Source organism: Oryza brachyantha, chromosome 10, assembly GCF_000231095.2.
Source record: "Oryza brachyantha chromosome 10, ObraRS2, whole genome shotgun sequence".
Classification (NCBI taxonomy): Eukaryota; Viridiplantae; Streptophyta; class Magnoliopsida; order Poales; family Poaceae; genus Oryza; species Oryza brachyantha.
The window spans coordinates 14,901,162-14,922,706 of record NC_023172.2 but is presented as its reverse complement, the minus strand read 5'-3'; the positions used below and the strand labels follow the sequence as shown (position 1 = coordinate 14,922,706).

At 41.8% G+C, this 21,545-nt stretch overlaps 4 protein-coding genes across 4 annotated transcripts; 3 read left to right on the top strand and 1 right to left on the bottom strand.

Moving 5' to 3' along the window:
* Positions 1–428: 428 nt before the first annotated feature.
* Positions 429–5,389, bottom strand: LOC102712203 (branched-chain amino acid aminotransferase 2, chloroplastic-like). The gene is made up of 10 exons (XM_006662514.3): positions 5,123–5,389; positions 4,509–4,597; positions 4,180–4,354; positions 3,898–4,074; positions 3,669–3,800; positions 3,305–3,403; positions 2,722–2,838; positions 1,795–1,890; positions 1,260–1,372; positions 429–868 (listed from the first exon to the last, which is right to left on the bottom strand). The coding sequence occupies exons 1-10, from the start codon at positions 5,210–5,212 to the stop codon at positions 748–750; spliced, it is 1,209 nt and encodes a 402-aa protein (XP_006662577.1). The 5' UTR covers positions 5,213–5,389; the 3' UTR covers positions 429–747.
* A 1,861-nt stretch (positions 5,390–7,250) lies between these two features.
* On the top strand, positions 7,251–10,720 carry LOC102701758 (UDP-N-acetylmuramoyl-L-alanyl-D-glutamate--2,6-diaminopimelate ligase MurE homolog, chloroplastic). The gene is made up of 5 exons (XM_006661968.2): positions 7,251–9,114; positions 9,253–9,369; positions 9,466–9,641; positions 10,046–10,191; positions 10,494–10,720. The coding sequence occupies exons 1-5, from the start codon at positions 7,302–7,304 to the stop codon at positions 10,510–10,512; spliced, it is 2,271 nt and encodes a 756-aa protein (XP_006662031.2). The 5' UTR covers positions 7,251–7,301; the 3' UTR covers positions 10,513–10,720.
* A 565-nt stretch (positions 10,721–11,285) lies between these two features.
* On the top strand, positions 11,286–14,320 carry LOC102711921 (U-box domain-containing protein 36-like). Its single transcript, XM_006662513.3, has 8 exons — positions 11,286–11,786; positions 12,080–12,201; positions 12,455–12,576; positions 12,675–12,779; positions 12,867–12,987; positions 13,085–13,225; positions 13,352–13,756; positions 13,887–14,320. The coding sequence occupies exons 1-8, from the start codon at positions 11,597–11,599 to the stop codon at positions 14,082–14,084; spliced, it is 1,404 nt and encodes a 467-aa protein (XP_006662576.1). The 5' UTR covers positions 11,286–11,596; the 3' UTR covers positions 14,085–14,320.
* Positions 14,321–17,003: 2,683 nt separating this feature from the next.
* LOC102701480 (translocase of chloroplast 132, chloroplastic-like) lies at positions 17,004–20,551 on the top strand. The gene is made up of 2 exons (XM_040528156.1): positions 17,004–17,129; positions 17,288–20,551. Exon 2 carries the CDS (start codon positions 17,305–17,307, stop codon positions 20,395–20,397), a length of 3,093 nt encoding a protein of 1,030 aa, XP_040384090.1. The 5' UTR covers positions 17,004–17,129; positions 17,288–17,304; the 3' UTR covers positions 20,398–20,551.
* Positions 20,552–21,545: the final 994 nt, after the last annotated feature.

The window sequence follows — 21,545 nt, the reverse complement described above, 5'->3', positions numbered from 1 at the left end:
CTCCATCCTAAAATAAGTTTATTTTTCAGAGTTTGGATACCATCTTTTGATTCTTTGTCTTATTTAAATTATTTTACAATTAATAATATTATTATTAGATGATTAAACATAAATAATAATTTACGCGTGACTAATATTTTTAGTCTTTTTTAATACTATCTCGGTCTCATAATATAGAGGATTCTGCTATTTATTTATATTTTTTTACCATTCTTCTTATTCAAAAATTTAGTACAAATATAAAAATTTATAAGTAATAGTTAAAATACTTTTAATAATAAATAAAATAATAAATAAAATAAATAATATTTTTAATTTTTTTAATAAGACGAGTACTCAAAGATTAAACAGAAAGTTAAAATCCATTATAATCTAAGATGGAGAGAGTAAAATTTTCAAATAACACGTATGGTCAAACACACAAAATATGAAGTACGGAGGTAGTAGAAAGGAAAGCCTTCCACGTCTGATTTCTCGTGCGAAGCATAAAGCTGCATGCATGGTGTCGTCCATTTGCAAAACAGATACGCGTTAATGCACCGCCGTCTATACATCATACTGACATACAGCAAGATGACCCCAACAAAGACTACAAAACTGAAGGAACAGATTACCACAATCATGTCCATCTTGTTAACAAATCCGGATATATCCTCTATCTAGATTACTAGATTATGACAAATTTGGTACCAGATCTTAATATTCTGAGACGAGGGTAGTATCAGCATGATGAACATTTTGTTACTTCTAACTCAGTTGCACAGTCCAGCCCAGCCAATCTTCCGCCTGGCCCATCTGGAGGCTTGTCAACGAAGTATATAGCTGCTGGGACACGACACCAACTCCTTTGTTCCCAGCATATTCCACCCTGCGAAGAAAAATCCATTGCATAGTATTATGGAACTGAAGGATAAGCTTTCTCTAACTTTAGCAAATTTACCAAATCAACCAAGTCCATCATTTGTAGGCGATGCAATAGAAGGGGTTAGTTAACTAGCCGCTAGTGAATATATACAGCTTTCAATTGTTTTGTTAAATGACTTCATTGCACTTTTTATTCAAAGAACAAGAAGTGGAGTATCAGAATCTCAACCTATTATTTGGTAGAAATAAAGGTTTCATATGGCTTAATTGAGTGATTTGTTTGAGGAGCAATATACAATATGGGTATTATGCGAGTTATAAAGAAACAATTTGACTTTTTTTTATTTTAACTACATGTACAACAAACAGATTAACTTCAATGATAAAAGTTTCACCTTTTCCCTTGATAAGTAATACTACCCACAGGAGACACTACAACAGCAGTTCCTGTGCAGAAAACCTCATCAGCTTCAAGCAGCTCATCCACTGACACTAGGCGCTCCTCGACCTTCAAGAAACCAAATACATTTACAAGGATTTCCAGAAAAAATGAGAATAAATAACAGATCCAGAACAGTGCTTTACTGCTTCAAATTGTATCAACATCACTAGGAAAAATAGGATCTATCTTCATTGGCAATCAATGTCTCCTATGAACCTAACCACAAATGTACTCCCGGTAGAATGAAAGATAAACCCCCTGCTAAGATTCATCATGAACAAGAAGGATGATATGAACACATAAGAAACATGGACTTGGATACCTAGCAAACGCAAGGATCAATGTTGAATGCCTAATACTAGTGTTAAAAATATCAAAATGGAACAAAAGGAAGGCATCAAAGCTATCAAATCACATACTACTAATTTGGACTACAATGATAGTAAAACATTTAGCTTGTCACTTCATGGTATTGATAACTAATTTACCTTGAAACCCTTGCTCAGAGCAACATCAATGATACTTTTCCTTGTGATGCCTGGCAATATTGTTCCTTTTACTGCTGGAGTTGAAATGACATCGCCCTGGTGCAAAAGCCAAGAAAAATAATAAATAGATATCAGTTGCAGGGAGCATGTATGAGATGTTCCTTTAATTTGCTGGCTATCCTCATGCAAAACAAAATAGTAACTGTTTTATCTGCAATGGAAATGCAATGTCCACTGTAAACTCAAATAATTACAACTTAAGTGTGTCATTCAGGATGACATAGATAGACAACCTGGCTGAACTGAGGTATAGAACCACATGGTAATATGGTAGTATCCTATGTAAAAATCATAGCACTGTGTTGCTAGATTACCAACATCTAGAACCATGTGTTGCCAACATGCCTGTGATTTTCATTTAGGAAGAAATTCAAAGAGGTTTTTCATTTAGGAAGAAATTCAAAGAGGTTTTCTGGCTTATGCACAGAAAAGGGTAGCACATTTGAGTTTGTAAGATATGAAATTAGGCTTAGCCAGTTATCTCCATTAATTGTAGGAATGCGCTTGGCATGCAATTACTAATTGGTGTTGCTAGCAGCTACCTCATAATACACATCTATATTTTTGGGTACTCTAATGCTTTCTATAACAGATTCAGGAGTTTTGAGCCAGAAGCCCGTTCAATCCAAAAAGTATCAAATATCTACTTCAAAGAGCATATGACTCATTCATTTACTTGCAATTTCTTTAAGCTATACCAACATAAAAGGATATATTTGTCAGTTAATAAAACAAAGCTGATTTTAATAAAGTAGGTTACAAATCTAGCTCAACTGTTTTACTGCAGTAGCTTTCAGAAATAAAAAGGGCACTTGACCTACTGCAGAAAGCATTCAAATCAAACTATTACTGACAGCATAAACACACCTTGACAATAAAAATATTACATGAAGAAACTTCTTCAAGATACTTTTTGTGAACAGCATCCAAGTAGAGAACATCAGAATAGCCCTTTTCCTTTGCGATCTTCTGTGCCATCAAGACCTATGCAAATACAAGAACACATGTATATAAGTTAAAGCTAGCAAAAATAATAACATAATTCAATATAGAAGATAGCAGAAAATTTTAATGGTAGTAGACAGCAAGGCTAGCAAAATTTTGGGATATATCCATAACCCATCTTTGAATACAGCATTACATTTCAAGTACATCTGATGATTCAATTATTTTCATTTCACAGCTTCATAATTGCCATATGTTGTTAAGATAATTGAACTGACAGAGTACTCCATTCAATCATACGCCAAACCAATAGAATGATTCTCTATAGTTTAAAATTTGCATATTTAAACTTACAAACATTACATCAAAATATCAGCAACAGAAATATCAGATAGCAAAATTGCAGAAATAGCCATGTAGTTACAATAACTTGGACATCTAAGATGTACATTGCAATATTCAAGCAAACCACAAATAATGGGTTTCAAGCTGACAGTAGAATTACCGAGGCATAATTTCCTATGGTCTTCACATTTCCAGTTCCACCAGGGGTTGCACGATGGAACTTATCTTCAACTATCAAATTTATTGGAGCTAAACCTTCCTGAAGATGAGTAAACAAATTATTTTTTAAAAATCCATGATACACACGCTGTTTGAACATTCTAAATTCATCCATCAGTTATAGTCAACGAACAATAGTAGAAAAAAGACCATAAAATCATAAGTTGCTGCAAAATATATACGGAAGAATGTCAAGAGCATGCAGACTATAACAGTATCAACTATAGATATTCTTTATTATGGCAAAATACTCCGTGGCAAATAAAGAAGCACATTTTTTTTTAAAAAAAAAAAGCAACACAAACCTTAAAGTAGTTCCCAACAGGTGAGACAAATATAATGAATGTATACTCAGGAGCAGGTGCAAGACCAAGAACAGCACCACTTCCCATAAGTAGCGGTCTAATATACAACGAACCTTTACCAGTAGGAGGCACCTACAATTAAAAAATATTTCACAGATTATTAAATCAAGAGCATAAGCAATGGCATAGCCCACTATGAAATAACTTGTTTTTTGGACAGTAAGCCCACCCATCTCTTGTTTGCTAAAACAGTCTGTTTCACTGCATCCATAAAATGCTCAACACTAGGGGCAGGCATGCACATTCTCTCTGCACCTGTTCTCATTCTCAGTGCATTTTCCTCTGGGCGAAATAATAGGATAGAGTCATCTGTTGTTCTATATGCTTTTAGACCTTCAAATAGTCCCTGCAAATAATCACAATATTTTAAAAATGTTCCTTTTTGCCTTATCGTCAGCTACCACAATGTATCAGGATATATGAACCAAGGAGATCTATCTCCAATACAAACCTGTCCGTAATTTAGGACTCCGGAGGATGGGTTCAGCGCTATAGGTCCAAACGGTACCATTTCGCCCTCAGAAAAATTCCCATCATGTCCACATTTTGCAATATACATGGAGTCGGTCTGCACGATTCCGAAACCAAGGTTCTCCCAGTCCAAATCAGCCACCTCAGACGGCTTCCTGCAAATACGTAAGAGTTGCCATCAGAATCATTCCTCAGAAATGACATAGCGTCACAAGCGATTTGACAAGCAGGTCGCCCTGTCTGGAGCACTGCATGGCGCAGTACAGCTCAACAAATCGAATCATGCAGCTTATAGTGAGAATCACACACGTGTAGTCACTTGCTAGAGAAGCCTCGCATCTTATCATGCCTCGAGCCTTTAGTGGAAGTGACGGAATCGAACAAAGTCGATTCTGAATCTGCAGCGGTGAGACAGCACCCCGTATCAGATAATTTTTTAAGACAGATGAACATGAAAATAGCGAGGGTTTTATCAATTTAGCTGGTGTTTGGGACAAGGGGCTAAACCTTGTCCCATCGGATGTTTGCACATGTATTATAAATAGTTAACGTGGACTATTAATAAAACCCATCTATAATCTTAGACTAATTCGCGAGACGAATACATGATTAACATATGTGATGCTACAGTAAACATTTGCTAATTATGGATTAATTAGGTTTAAAAAAATCGTCTCGTGGATTAGCTCTCATTTATGAAATTAGTTTTTTTTATTAGTCTGTGTTTAATACTTCAAATTAGTTTTCAAACATCCGATGTGACGTGGGGCTAAAAAGTTTAGCCCCATCTAAACAACCCCTTAATCTCCGCCCAACCCAATCCAAATCCTTTCCAATCCGTAACTACCATGATCCACAAATCTACAGCACAGAACGCATTCCCGGCAGTGTGAAACCAAAGCCAGGTCTAACAGAGCGCGGACCTGGATAGAGGGCGGCGGCGGCGGCGAGTGGGGCAGACGGGTCGGCCGGGCGGTGAGGGGTGCGGCCGCGAGGAGCGCGCCGTACTTCATCTGCTCTGTCTCTCTCACTCCCCTCTTCTGATGGATGGATAGATGGATTGGATAGAGTTCCCGCTCCCTCGCCGAGGTCTAGGGTTTCTGCTGCTTGCTGCTGCGGCGGCGGCGACGGCGGCGGAGGGGAGACGAGAACGACGGCCAAATCGGACGGAAATGGGGCAATGGCTCGCCCCACGCGTACACGGAGCCTTCTAGCGACTCCTGGTCAGCTGCGACCGACAGGTGGGTCCCACGGCCAGTGGGCCCCAGATGGCAGCGGCTGAGCTCGCGATCCCGCCGCGTGTGCAGCACCCGGGTATCTGGTGGCGTGGATGAGGAGCGCCAGGTAATCCAGTCAGCACAAGAGAGTTTGGGATTATCCACATGGTTTTCTGGCTGGCGGGGCCCACTCACCTCGCCGCTTTCTCTAGCGTTCGTGTCTTGGCCGCCGGCTGCCGCCGTCGAGAAAAAAAAAAAGAAAGAAAAAGAAAACTGGTGTGGATCCACGACGAGTTGGCTTTCGCTAGTGTTATCAATTTTCTTGTTGTTTTTTTTATTTAATTAGTGGTTCTAGTGTTATCAACACGTCATCTCACTGTAGTCTCGGTCGTATTGGTTATAGGGTTAATTTGAGAGACCATGGGAGCAAGTCCCATTTAAATTTGGTCATTTAAATAGAATCCAAAATAGATTAATCTATATCAGTAGATTATTCATGTCATACCAAACCATATCACACATAATTATATTTTATTAATATATGTATTAACTACTCTAGTATATAGTAACTAAAGAAATAGTCTTGTATCTTTATTTGGATTAAAGATTTTGATGAGCTGATGGATAGCTCTTAAAGTCACGAGAAAATACATAAGAAGATAGCGTGATGTACAGGAAAAACATTGTCTTTGGATGTGAACAAATTAGTCAAAGTCCACAGTGTTTGGCGTGTGGGTTGGTTATTCGGTATGAAAACAAACGCAGTAATAAATTAATATATAATTAATTATTAAACATTATAAAATAGATTAATATATTTTTTAAAATAATTTTTCTATAGAAAAATTTCGTAAAGAAATACATTCAAAAAACATACGCATGTAACGCAAGGGAATCTGAGGGAGGGAGAGAAAAACACGGTCGCCGTGGTTATACTCTTCTGCTCATATTTGAATATCTGTCTTTGGGTGTTGTTAGTTGTTCTCATGTTTCTGGCTCTCTTATAATAATAGATATAACATATTATATTATTTTATACAATTCAAAATAGAGATGCAAAATGTACCATTGCAACGTAGTCATGATTTAGCGACTCAATTAATTATGATATAAATATTGGTGTTCGCAAAATATTAGAGGCATATGGAAGAGCTTTCAATATGATTCTTAATGTCCTTAATACATCTCACGGTCTGCCACTAGCCTCTATCTCCTTTTCTTTTGAGCATGATGGTTAAGGACGTATACTCAATTGTATTTGTGCGTAATACTGTGTATTGGTGCGCTTTAAATGAAATCATAGCAAAAGGTGTTGTACTAATGTCTCTGTTTTACGATATATATATTAACTATATAAATAATAACAAATATATATATATATAACGTATATCGATAGATAAATCTAAACATAATCAAAATATCTTTCAATATAAAACGGACGGAGTATTTGCTGATGATCCCAATCAATTTACAGTGGTGCACAGGGGACACACTTACACACACTCGGCCCTTAATGCATTAACCAATTTGCCACCGGCGGGTTAAGGACGTGTACTCATCAATGTGCTTGTGTGGCTGTCTATCTGTGTGCGCATATTTACGAACTTGCGAAAAGTTTACTCTCTTTTTTTTCAAAAAAAAAAACTGGATGGACAAATGAACCCAACTCAAATCTTTGTAGGCTTCCCAGTCCGGCCCATACAATTTCAAACACCATTGGATCAAGCGACCATCGGACACACGGCCCAATAAAAAGCCCAAAAGGCCCACACGTGCACCCACCTCATCCCCTTCCGCCTCTTCTTCCCCAATCCAAAACCTCCCCACCGAGCAGGCGACCACGCGCAGTGGCAGCGACACTAACCCCCCGCGCCTCCCGCCTCCCATGGCCACGGCGCCGCTCGCCTTCCACCTCCCATTCGCCTTCCCCTCCACCTCCCGCCCGCCGCCTAGAGCACTAGCCCCGCCTCCTACGCGGCGGCTGCCCCCTGCCGGACGCCTCGCCGCGACGCGACGCTTCCGCCCGCCCACCGCCGACGACGAGCCCCCCGAGGCCGCGGAGGACTCCTCCCACGGCCTCAACCGGTACGACCAGCTCACCCGCCACGTCGAGCGCGCGCGCAGGCGGCAGCAGGCCGAGCAGCCGGAGATCACCCCCGACCACCCGCTCTTCTCGTCCCCTTCCTCCGCGGGAGGCGGCAGCTACGACCCCGATGATGAGTTCTTCGACGAGATTGACCGCGCGATTGCCGAGAAGCGGGAGGAGTTCACGCGGCGTGGGCTGATCAAGCCGTCCACCCCGTCGCCCTCGCAGCCCGAGGAGGACGGCCTTGCCGACGAGCTCTCCCCCGAAGAGGTCATCGACCTCGACGAGATTCGGAGGCTGCAGGGCCTCAGTGTCGTGTCCCTGGCGGACGAGCAGGACACGGTGGCGGAGGGCGTGGAGGTGGAGTACGGCGACGAGGGATTGCCGCTCGATGACGACAGAGAGGTGTTCGATGTGGCCGATGAGCTCGGCCTCGAGGGGGCGAGGGTGCGGTATCCGGCATTCCGCATGACGCTGGCCGAGCTCCTAGACGAGAGCAAGCTCGTGCCGGTGGCGGTGACGGGCGACCAGGATGTCGCGCTCGCGGGGGTGCAGCGCGACGCCAGCCTCGTCGCGGCGGGTGACCTCTACGTGTGCGTTGGAGAGGACGGGCTTGCCGGCCTCACCGAAGCTGACAAGCGTGGGGCGGTTGCCGTTGTCGCCGACCAGACCGTCGACATCGAGGGCACCCTTGCCTGCCGCGCGCTGGTTATCGTTGATGACATCACGGCCGCTCTCCGCGTGCTCCCTGCTTGCCTTTACAGGCGGCCCTCGAAAGACATGGCCGTGATTGGTGTCACTGGCACGGATGGGGTCACTACCACGGCACAGCTCGTTAAGGCAATGTATGAAACCATGGGTGTCAGGACTGGCATGGTAGGCGTTCTCGGGGCATATGCGTTTGGCAACAACAAGCTGGATGCACAACCTGATGCCTCTGGTGACCCCATTGCCGTGCAGAGGTTGATGGCAACAATGTTGTACAATGGTGCCGAGGCAGCTGTGTTGGAGACAGCCACCGATGGGATGCCACCTTCTGGAGTAGACAGTGAGATAGATTACGACATTGCTGTGCTTACTAATGTTAGGCATGCCGATGGGGAGGCTGGCATAACCTACGAGGATTACATGAACAGCATGGCTTCTCTGTTTTCTAGAATGGTTGACCCTGAGCGCCATCGTAAGGTGGTGAACATTGATGATCCAAGCGCTCCGTTCTTTGCTGCACAAGGAGGGCAAGATGTCCCTGTGGTGACATATTCGTTTGAGAACAAGAAGGCTGATGTATACACTCTTAAGTATCAGCTTACCCTGTTTGAAACGGAGGTCCTAGTACAGACACCACATGGGATCCTCGAGATTTCCTCAGGCCTGCTTGGGAGGGACAGCATCTATAACATCCTTGCATCTGTGGCAGTTGGTGTTGCTGTCGGTGCACCATTGGAAGACATAGTGAAGGGCATTGAAGAGGTCGACGCAATTCCAGGCCGGTGTGAGCTCATTGATGAGGAGCAAGCGTTTGGAGTGATTGTTGATCATGCAAGGACACCAGAGTCTCTTTCAAGGCTTTTGGACGGTGTAAGGGAACTAGGTCCACGTCGAATTGTCACTGGTATGTTACTTTCACCTATAGTTTCATTAAGAATGAAAACTTCCTATACAAATTTGTGCTGATATTAATTTGTTAATATGCTCTCCATTCTGATTGTAATGTTACAAATTGGACCTCCTGCTATGCTGTTAAGTGTAGTTATTGGATGTTGCGGTGAGAAAGAAAGAGGGAAGAGGCCAGTGATGACAAAAGTTGCAGCTGAGAAAAGTGATGTTGTTATGTTGACGTCTGACAATCCAGCAAATGAAGATCCCTGTACGGTTCTTTCTATTTGATTATGATATCATCATGTGGTGTAAAGGCACAGGGGAGCTGAAGTTTTACACAGATTTTCTGTCCTATTCTTAGCAGTGGATATCCTGGATGATATGTTGGCGGGTGTAGGGTGGACCATGGAAGAATATTTGAAGTACGGTGCAAATGATTATTACCCACCACTGCCAAACGGTCATAGGATATTCCTACATGATATTCGAAGAGTTGCTGTGCGAGCTGCTGTTGCCATGGGTGAACAAGGAGATGTAGTCGTAAGTTTTCTATGAAGAACCGTTTCTTGTCCTGTAGTGAAGAGATCGATGAAACATGTTACACTTGAGTCTTCATGCTTGAAAATCCTGTAAATTATTAACAGAGGCCTGACATAAAATTTCAAAAATGAAGTAGTTCAAGGATACATTAGATGAGGAACATAAAAACTTGCAAAATAGCTTGATATGTCACTATCTATCTTTTTCTGTGGCAATTCTATCTAGTAAAAAGCTGCTCTAGTTTTTGTATATTTGCACTCTCTTTCAATTGGAACTGCTAGTTGCATTGATCTTGTGAGATAAAAGGCTAGGTTTATTTAAGAGTCAGAACATGTACATTTAGTCTTGCATTCACCATCTGTCACTTTTGTTTCATTTTGCTGACAGTTCTTCTTCTCCTTCAGGTTGTAACTGGGAAAGGGAATGATACTTATCAGATTGAAGGCGATAAAAAGGAGTTCTTTGATGATAGGGAAGAATGCCGAGAAGCATTGCAATACGTTGATCAATTGCATCGAGCTGGAATAGACACCTCAGAATTTCCATGGAGGTGTGTTTCCTTTAAAATGCTGGTTTTTTGGGCTTGTGCGCTTCCAAATACTTTAGTCTTTGCCTCTGTTTTTTACCAGAAAAAATTTTCCACCATAGTGTTACCTTTTCATCTAATGCACACACTGTTTAAGTTTAGTACAACTACTTCTTTTGAAGGAAAACTTTGATATTGCTTGCTGAAAATGCATGCAGATTACTTCAAGCCAGAGCTTCTGTTATACTGATTCTGTCGCTGTGTTTTTTTCTTTTTCATGTGAAAACTACCAGATTACTTAGTTTGCTTCTTTGTGGTTTCCACAGGTTGCCCGAAAGCCATTGATTCCGGAGAAATTCTGATTTATTCAATATAGCCGAGCTACTTTGCTTGCTCAAGGAGCAGCATTAGACTCCTGTTTTTTGCTAGGATGTACTTCACGACCGGAGGGTGCTCAATGTTGACTACTTGACCCCCAGTGCTAACTGCTAACTCCTTTGTGATACTCAATAGGTACAAAATATATGCAATGCAGCTCCCCCTTTGTTTATGCTATACCATTTTAAGTTATATACCCCTTTAACTGCAAAATATACCCCTTTAACTGCTAACTCCTCTGTGCTCAATGTATGCTTCATTCTAAGTTATTCCTGTCCCTTGATCAGAAACACAAATTTGTACATTGAAATCCTGCTTGAGAAATACTATGTGCCGAACATCATCCAACCAATTATAGTTGATCAGAATGGCAGAACTGGCAAGACACACCGAGGAAAGCGAATTCTTTTGTGAAAAACTAAAGGTCTAAAACATCATGATCAGAAGTTCAGTACCAGAGGCCCCATTTGCATTTATTAATGAGAGAAATCACCATATTATAGCCCGGCGCCAAAAGATCACCTGGGAGATCAGGCATTTGGATATGCAAGATGCCAAATCCCTTTAGCTTATTCTTTCCTGCCGTCTGCTCTTCCAAGTTCCAACCACCAAATTCAGAGATCACATAAATTTTAATATCAACTTGAGTGGTCAACACACAGAGACATTGCACTTGGCTATAACTGAATCTGTCCTGTGATTTCAATATAACTAGGAACATCCTTCAATCCAAAAAAAAAGGCATGAAGACATTACATGAGCGATGTATTATGTGCACGTTTTGGTCTGAACTCCTGATTCTGAGTTTCTGATGGATGAGACAAGTTCAGAGTTTCAGAGGAAAGTCGCCTCCCTTCGTGTCCACTTGTCCATGTATATCACTGTTCTCGTGTTGCGTACTGCCCTGGACTTCCTCTCTCCTCCCACGGTGTCGCCTTCTCCAGCGTCCCAATTCTCCTGAGAGGAAACTTTAGCCGGACAAGCTAGCTAGGATTTCTTTCTCTTCTCTTGTAGGGCGAGGCGGCATGGTGAGCTGAAGCTGAGGAGAACGATGGATCAGGCGACGCGCGCAGCTCCGCCGGCGGCGGCGGCGGCGGCGGCAGAGGTGGAGAAGGTGTTCGTGGTGGTGCCGGCTGAGAAGGGGCGGTCGACGCTGTCGTGGGCTATCGGCTATTTCCGCGGCAGCGGAGCCAAGCTCGTCATCACGCATGTGCACGTGCCGCCGCAGACGATCCCCGTGAGTACGTGCCCCTGCCCTCTTGATCGCCAATTAGGAGCTGGAGCTCAATTTCTTCACTATTAGTACTACTAGATAGCAACTGTCGCTTTAAGAATTCCGTTTAATGATCCTCCATGGGCCATGCCTGTGCTGGTGCTACCAAGAAAGCTCATGTGCATCATGAAAAATTGATCGACTGTCACGTCTGTTCCTGGAAAGACTGTTGAATGTAAAGGTTGTCCTTCAGCAAAATGAGTACTGTACTAACTGAAATTATCTTCTTCTCTCTCTCTCTTTTTTTTGTTAAAATCTCAGTGGGAGTTCAGTTTCATGTTAGTAACGTGAGCCCGGAGCAAGTGAGCTTGTTCCGAAGAATTGAGCGTGAAAGGGTGGATAAGCTTTTAGACGACTACGTCCATCAATGCTGGAAAATGAAGGTGCCATCCATTTCCCTATCCTATCCAGTTCTCCGACAGTTCCATGCATTTGGCATCGGTTTTTTGTGCACTTGTTATCATTAAGATGGCTTTTCGGCTGGTTGCTGCCACATTAGTAGATTAGCAGTTACATTAACCGTGGAAACTTTTTATAGATCAAAAGTTTTTAAACTAATACTCCCTCCGTCCTAAAATAACTTTTATCTTTCTAGTTCAAATTTGACCTTGATTTTCAATTGTTTGTATATTTCAGGTCAAATGTGAGAAACTTGTCATCGAGAAGGAAGATATTGTTGCTGGTCTTCTTGAACTTATTACCTTGCATAGCATCACGAAGTTAGTGATTGCAGCTGCTGCAGACAAGCATTTCTCAAGGTACATTTAGCATAGAAGAATTATGTCATGCGTTCAAGTGTGCTATGTATTTAGTAGAATTAGGGAGTTTAGGTATTATTTATTCCTTTTGGTCTCAGAAAGATGGACAAACCCAAGTCCAAGACAGCAACAGAAATTATGGAGAGAGCTGACCCATCATGCCAGATTTGGTTTGTCTGTAAGGAACAACTAATTTGTACCAGGTACAATCTGAAGCAGTAAATTTTTGGATTTCTGATTACTATTGAACATCGAAGCCTCAAAATCCCTGATCCAGTTTTTCATGACAGGGACAAGAAAGTAGAAACAGCGCCAGCAGATACATCTCTCAGCCAACTTTTTAAAATTGATGCTCCTCCCAGCCCTGATATTGGTCATAGCATTCTGCATCCGTCACCTCACCAGGAACAGGTTTCATCAGATTATGCGATCAATCTTCTGATTCTAAAAAAATGCACCTTCTAAGGATGAGCATAACACGATACCACTGTTTTTTTTTTTCCTTCAGAATGACAGTAAGATGGAATTGGGGTTATATGATGAGCTCAACGATGCATGCATAGCAGCTGAGAACTTGATGGAGAGAGCTTTAAGCGAATCTTTGAGGCGCCAGAAAGCAGATGAAGAAGTGGTTTCATCTCTTCAGAGAGTAATTCATTGCCCATTTGACTGATTTCTTCAGAAATGCTAAACTAGAAATTTGGCACGAGAAACAATTAAATTTCAGTTGCATACCTTTTCTTTCTAAATCTTATAAAAACTCTAAACGTCCCAGGTCAAACAATTCGAGGAGTTGTACTTGGAAGAGGTGAAAAGGAGGAAAGAATTGGAAGGAGCTCTTTTCAGAGCAAACAGAGAACTTGCACGATTAAAACAAGAAATGGACATACCTAGAGATATCCAAAGCACAATCTTGGGGGAAAGGCAAGAAGTGATTACCGATAGATTTATGTCGAGACAACGCGCTGTCGCCATGAAGAGTGACTTGGGATCCATAAGACAGGTAATTAAGCCGCAACAGGAGTATCTGCAGTTACATCTTGATCATGACAACGGTGTCAGACAACCGGAAACGTTGCTCCATCAAAGGAATCTGTCTGCATTTTCTACATCATCAGATGCACAATCACAGTTTGATAAAGAGACTATCCCTTCCCACTTCATCTGCCCAATTTCTCAGGTTTTTATATCCACATATGAACGAAATCTCAATTCTGCGATTTTTTTACAGTAATATATATAAATACTCGACAAATTGTGATGATTCAGAAGTGAGGTTTGAGCATATTTTCATTTGAATGTAATGGCAGGAGGTCATGAGGGAGCCTTGCATTGCAGCAGACGGCTTCACCTATGAAGCCGAGGCGATCATTAATTGGTTTGACGAAGGGCACGAGGTATCTCCCATGACCGAGCAGCCCCTTGTGCGTCGTGATCTGATCCCAAACTTTGCTCTCCGTTCTGTAATCCAAGATTATACAAGGAGAAAACAGTTTTCATTTTCCTGATACTATTTGCTCCTCTTTTTTTCCTCTTTGAGGTACTCATTTTTTGTGAATATTCTTATGAGTTGCCCTTGCCGCACACTGACAAATGGATTCATCTGAAAGCAACAACATTTTGAAACAGTTGCCATGTGTTGTTTGTTTGAGCCGTCGGCTAGTGCAGCATCAGAGATACTGTTGTGATGAGGACCTTCGCCTCTTTTTTTTGATTATATTCTCCCTCCGTCCAAAATATTAAAGCATGTAACTAGATGTGTGATACAATCTAGTAAATCTAGATTTATAGCATTAGGTTATACCACGTCTGGTTTTAATATTTTGATAGAGGCAGTAACATTTTGCTGGTAAAAATCATAATAGCCATGAATATCACGGTTTGAAGGATAAGCCTAGACTATCACATAAATACATGATGGAAATGCTGCCTACGAGAGGACGCAGCTTCTCTGACGTCAGAGAGACGTCGGTGACTAACATATGGGTCTCATTGTCCATTGACCGACATGTAATTAGAGGATTCCGTTCCACGAGTTGTCAAGAAAATATTTGCAGAAAAAAGAACTTGGCATATCATATTTTTGTAAGTGTGGGCTTTCAAGAAAAATATGGGATAAAATGAAATTAATGCCTTGGTAATTACGCTCGGTAGTTGATGTATGGAAAGGAAATAAGGGTCCGTTTGGCACAGCTCTAACTCCCAACTCCAACTTATCTGGAGCTAGAGTTATGCCAAACGGTACGGATTCTATTTTTTAGAGCGAGTTAGCGGAGCTGCTCCTAAAAAATGAACTACAGGGGTAGAGCTGGGCTTTTGCTGCTCCACAGCTATACTTCACGCCAAAAGATCCACTACCCTTTATTATTTCATTGTAATTACTCGAATCTGCCACTCATGTACCCTAATCTATTCTCTCTCCATCTCCCTATGTACTTCGCGCATAGCAGTTCAAAGTGGCGACGGCACGCGTAGGACTCGGCAGCGGGGCATATCATAGCATGTTATTTTGTGCTCATTTCATTTATGTTAATGACAATGCTACTATATATTATTACTAAATATTTATATAGTATGTTAACTGTCATATAGTATTTTGTAACCATATAGTTGTGTTGCTTAAATTAAAAAAATAATCGGTATTTAATTACATAAAAAAGAAACATAATTAAATTATGGCTTAATCATGATTACACATAATCCACAAGGGTATTATTGTTAATATACTATGTATCCTCTTTTTAAGAGTTCTGGAGCAGACCAAGATAGCCAAACAATTTTGATATGCTCTCCAGCTTTCGCAGGAGCAGCTCTTACTGGGGTTGGAGTTTGGAGCTAGGATCTGAAGTTCAGAACCCTACCAAACGAGCCTTAAGGAAGGCAGTGAAATGACTCTCACGGCATGTGTGGCGCCTTAATAGCCAAGAAACACACCCTACGCGAAACCTATCTAATCATTAAACTTATCACCCGTAGCACAAACAATTAGAATCATTCTAGGAGAGAAAAAAAACAGAGAAGCTATCTCTATTGTGTGTCAAAAGTTGGAGATTTTGGCAATACAAGTGTTTGGACACTTTGGCTGGAGATTTAACAATAGAATTAAATAATGTTTTACTCTAGTGATCTCGTTATTTCTCTCTTGCTTGATGGATTTTTAGCTTTATGTATGAGCCAAATATATTTTATTAGGGAACTATAAACTTTGTAACAAGTAGCTTTAGCTTCTTTGAAGTTAAGCCTAGATTTTTTATCCATTATCAAAAAAGGAGAGAAAAAAAGGTTGAACAAAACATGTCATATATACAATTTTATTTGCGCCATCCTTGATTCCTTTCGACTTAAACGTAGGCCGTGTCATTGGGAGGAATGGATGGGTTGAGCATTTCACTGTGCTCCATACACCTTTGCCCCTTTTTCTTCCGATTCTTTTCTTCTTTTGCTTTAGTTCTTCGGTGATGTTTGTTTCTATAATTACTAGGACTAAAAATTAGTCCTAGGACTAAAACATAAGTCTCTTTTAGTCCTATCCTATTTATTTTGTTTAGATGGACTAAAAAGGACTAAAACCTCATTAAATGACTTACTTTATAGTACACAGCATACATGCATAGCTATAAGTTTAGAATAGTAAAGTAGGTGTACTATAGACCTTTAGTCCCTTTTAGCACCTATCCTAGAGACTTATGGAACTAGATAGTTTGTCTATTTTAGTCTCTCATGTTTGGTATTTTAGGAGCTAAAAAAAACTAAAGTGGAGGGACTTATGAATTAGCCCCTTCAAACAAACAACCCCTTCTTTTGTTTCTTTCTTTCCCATTTAAATCTTAATCATAGGTATCAGAAATGCCTTTTTTTTTTATCCTCTTCGATTCTTTCATTTAAACCATCTGCTGGCTTGCTTTTCTAAATAAGAAAAGAACAACACTTGAATGTAAGTGCTTTCGTGCAGACAACAATCACCTCAGATTGTTTATTTAACCCTTTTATCCTTTTTCTCATGTGTCATATGTCAATTCTATGCACTTCCCGTGTGATGATATATACTCCCTCCGCTTTTCGTAGTAGACGTTTAGTTCTATAATTAATCATTTGTATTTACAGTAGTCATTAGCAAGGGGTGACCGAAGAAATTAAATATATTTAGAAACGAAAAATAATTTATGAATAAACGCTTTATATATGTAATCTCTATGATATAAAAGTCAAGACTGAAAATTAAATTTTGATAAAAAATCTTAAATCAACTTTAAATTTAAAACGAAAAATTTAAAATTTAACGAAAAACTATCGGGTGCAACGCGAAAACAATTTTACCATGGAGCAATTAACTGGTAACTTCATGGGCAAAGTTGTAAATACCTAACAACGGGCCCACAGGCCAGACCACCGATCTCAGGGTTTAATCGATTCCAGACGAAACGGCGAGTCCTCCGTTCCCTGATCACACCCTCCCCCCCTTTCCCTGACCGCGACCGCCGCTCGAGAGGCGACACGCCGTGATCTCTCTCTCCGGCGCCGCCGCCGCAGCAGCAGCAGCAGCAGCAGCGCAGGTCGGTAGTCACGGGGACCCCTCCTTGCCACCGACCATTCCTTGCACGCAATCTACCCATGCAGCCACAGAGCTGATGTTTCGTTTCTCTGTTCATTCTGATTTTTTTTTTCTCTTTCAGTTTTTTGATCTGTTAATTTGTGGTGGTGGCGAAATTAGGGTTTTGCGCTGCGTCAATGGAGAACGGCGGGGTGGACGGTGAGAGGCGCCTGGCCGAGGCGGAGGATCGGGGTGGCGAGAACGACGGCCCGGGCGGAGTCGCCGAGGAGGAGGAGGAGGCAGCGGGGGATGTGAAGCTGGCGGCCGATGCGGCGGGGGCGGGGGCGCAGGGGGAAGGTGGCGGTGAGGCTGTGGAGGTGGTAGATGGGGACGCGGTGGAGACGCCGGTCAGTGTGAAGCAGACGCCAGGCGCCGCGGCTGCGGCGGCGTGGCGGGAGGCGGCGTGGGAGGAGGGTGATGGTGATGAGTTTGTGGATGTCCTAGAAGGGGACGTCGATGAGAAGCGTGAATCGGGGGCGTATGGATCGGTCTCGGGGAATGGGGAGGATTCGGTGGCCGGTGCGGCTTCCCGTTCTCTTGCCGTCGAGGGTGATGAAGAAGGGTATGGTTCTTGTGCCGATGTTGGCATCGAGGAAGATATTGGAGGTGATTCGAATAGGGAGCGCTTGGAGGAGGAAGCCATGGCGGAATCAATCAGGGAGTATGTGACAGAAGCTGTTTTGGCGGACCATGCTGCTGGCCGTGAGCTTTCCGCACAATCGAGGAGTGAATCTGGACATGTGAGAGAATCTGTCTTGGTTGATCAGCACAAATCGCAGGCTGAGAAGAGCAGGGAAGAGGTTGCTGCTCATAGTAGCAGACCTGTGGTATCGAAACAATCTGAAGGTGAGCCGGCTGTTGTTGTTGAGGAATTGGGTGAGTCAAGCTCGTCTGATGATGAGCGTAAAGCTACCTCTGCTCCTCCTACACGATCCAAAAGCGGTGCTGCAGGTCGTTCTAATGGACCTTCTTTGCCATCTCGTCCTGCTGGCCTTGGATCATCGAGTTCCTTGTCGCAGCCCTCTGCTCGACCTGTTCAGCAGGCCCGCGCTAATGGTCCGGCTGCTGTAGACAGAGAAACCCAGCAGGATATTGAGTCTTCTGGGGATGGAGATGAGAATGATGAAATCCGTGAGAAGCTTCAGATGATCCGGGTTAAGTTTTTGCGTCTTGCTAACCGGTTTGGGCAATCTCCTCATAATATGGTGGTTTCTCAGGTTCTTTACCGGCTCGGGCTGGCAGAACAGCTTCGAAGAAATACAGGTCAGGGTGTTTTTAGCTTTGACCAAGCACAAGATATGGCAGAGCGTCTTGAAGCTGCTGGAGGGCCCCTTGATTTTTCTTGCACCATCTTGGTTCTTGGTAAAACTGGGGTTGGTAAGAGTGCTACCATAAATTCGATTTTTGATGATGCACGGTTGGAAACAAATGCTTTTGATACCAGCACTCGGAAGGTTCAGGAAGTAGTTGGTGCAGTTGAGGGAATCAAAGTAAAAGTGATCGATACGCCAGGTCTTTCATGCTCATCTTCAGACCAGCACTACAACCAGAAGGTTCTCAACTCTGTCAAGCGGCTTATCAGCAGAAACCCTCCTGATATTGTTCTTTATTTTGACAGACTGGATATGCAGACCAGGGACTATGGTGATGTGCCTCTTCTGCAAACCATTACTAGAGTGTTTGGAGCATCAATCTGGTTCAATGCCATAGTTGTGTTAACTCATGCTGCATCTGCACCACCTGACGGTCCGAATGGAATTCCCTTGAGCTATGAGATGTTTGTAACCCAGAGGTCTCATGTAGTCCAGCAAGCCATAAGACAAGCTGCTGGTGATGTCCGTCTTATGAATCCGGTCTCCCTGGTTGAAAACCACTCAGCATGCAGGACCAATAGGGCAGGGCAGAGGGTGTTGCCAAATGGACATGTCTGGAAACCACAATTGCTATTGCTTTGTTTTGCCTCAAAGGTTTTAGCAGAGGCCAACGTGCTTCTCAAGCTGCAGGATAATCCTGCTGGTAAACCTCGTATGAGGATTCCTCCACTTCCTTTCCTACTATCTTCACTTCTTCAGTCTCGAGCCCCGCTGAAGTTACCAGAGGAGCAGTTTGGTGATGATGATGATATTGAAGAAGATTTGGCAGATGATTCTGATTCCGATGATGGTTCAGACTATGATGACTTGCCTCCTTTTAAACGCCTCACAAAAGCTCAGCTTGCAAAGCTGAATCATGCTCAGAGGAAGGCATATCTTGAGGAGCTAGATTACAGGGAGAAGTTATTCTACAAAAAACAGCTAAAAGAGGAAAGGATGCGTCGTAAAATAATGAAGAAAATGGCAGCAGAGGCCAGTGCCAGAACAGATAATTCCAGTAACAATAGTCTTGATGATGATGGCAATGCTCCAACAAATGTTGCGGTGCCTATGCCTGATATGGTATTGCCTTCATCATTTGATTCTGACCATCCTAGCCACCGTTATCGTTTTCTGGATACACCAAGTGAATGGCTTGTTAGGCCAGTGCTGGAGACCCAGGGATGGGATCATGATGTTGGTTATGAAGGTGTAAATGCTGAAAGATTGTTTGCTGTCAAAGGTAAAGTTCCTTTATCAGTGTCTGGTCAACTTACTAAAGACAAGAAGGATTGCTCCCTCCAAATGGAGGTTGCAAGTACACTTAAGCATGGTGAGAGTAGAACTACTTCACTGGGGCTTGATCTGCAGTCTGTTGGCAAGGATATGGCTTACACTGTTCGTGGTGAATCGAGATTTAAGAACTTCCGGCGCAATAACACAGCTGCTGGGATATCTGCCACACTCCTCGGAGATTCTGTATCAGCAGGTGTGAAGGTTGAAGACAAACTTATAGTGAATAAGCAGCTCAGGGTTCTAGTTAGCGGTGGTGCTATGAGTGGGAGGGGAGATGTGGCTTACGGAGGGCGCCTGGAAGCAACATTGAAAGACAAAGATTATCCAATTGGTCGCATGCTTTCTACTATAGCGCTGTCTGTTGTGGATTGGCATGGGGATCTTGCAGTTGGCTGCAACATCCAGTCTCAGATTCCTGCTGGAAGAGCTAGCAATTTGATTGGTCATGCAAATCTAAGCAACAAGGGAACTGGTCAGGTTGGCATTCGTCTGAACAGCTCGGAGCATCTTGAGATCGCCCTTATTGCCCTCGTGCCTATATATCACAACATCAAAAAGTTATTGCAGAGTTACTCCGTATGAACCTAGCGTTTATGTAGGTGAGAAAAGATAAGATTATCCTTAGGGTTAATGCAAGCATAAATTAGAACTATCTATTTATTTTCTTCTTTCATTTTCTACCTGTAACAATGTTTTCTCCCAAAGTTAATTTTTGATAAAGTTGGATTGCAGAATACACATCCTTGTCACATTTTTGGTTGTTAATTATCGCGCTTTCAATAGCTCAATTATGGCGGCGATGGTTCTCTCTTCCTGATTAAGTAATCAGTAATCCCTGTTCCAAAATAAACCAGTTTATGGAGTTTATGGGGATGAATCTAGACACCGGTTGTTTGGATTCGTTCTCATATGTTTATGATTCTTTTTATATAGAAGATGTACTTTTGAAGTTAATTTTGTGCATGCCAATTGCCAAGAATCATACTGTTATGATACTGCTGTAATAAACTGGATCGACCACATTCTTGTTTTAGTTGGTTCGAAAATATTTGTCTTGTTTTTTTTGAACTTACAAAATCAGACTGAAACTTATTTACAAATCTAAACCTTTTTTTTTATCACACAACCCAGTCTAGCATGTCAAATAACACCGACCAAAAGTTCAGATTTGGAATTAGTTTTATAATGATATTTTTAGAAATGAAACAATAAGTTTAAAAAATCGATTTGAAAATGTTTCTATTGTATATAAGTGTGTTGTTACCTCGTTGTCAATACGCTTCTAGGCTCTGCTTGAGTGGTTTTGAAATATGATGTAAAATGGTATACTCTCATTATTTTTTATTTGACACAGATAACTTTTAGTGACCTTTAATATTACTAAAATAATATATGCATATATATATATATAAATATAATTAAGCTACAATTAAAATATTTTATAAAAACACACTATAATTAATAATTATGTAAATCTAAAAGTTAAGGCCCTGTTTAGTTTCTAAAAACTTTTTCTCAAAAACATCACATCAAATCTTTGGATACCTAAATAAAATATTAAATATATCTAAATAGTAAAATTAATTACACGGTTACAGGGGAAATCGTGAGACGAATCTTTTGAGCTTAATTAGAACATAAGTGCTACAGTAACCAACGTATGCTAATGACGGATTAATTCAAGCGGAATCTGAAATTTGTTTTATAATTAAACTATATTTAATACTTTA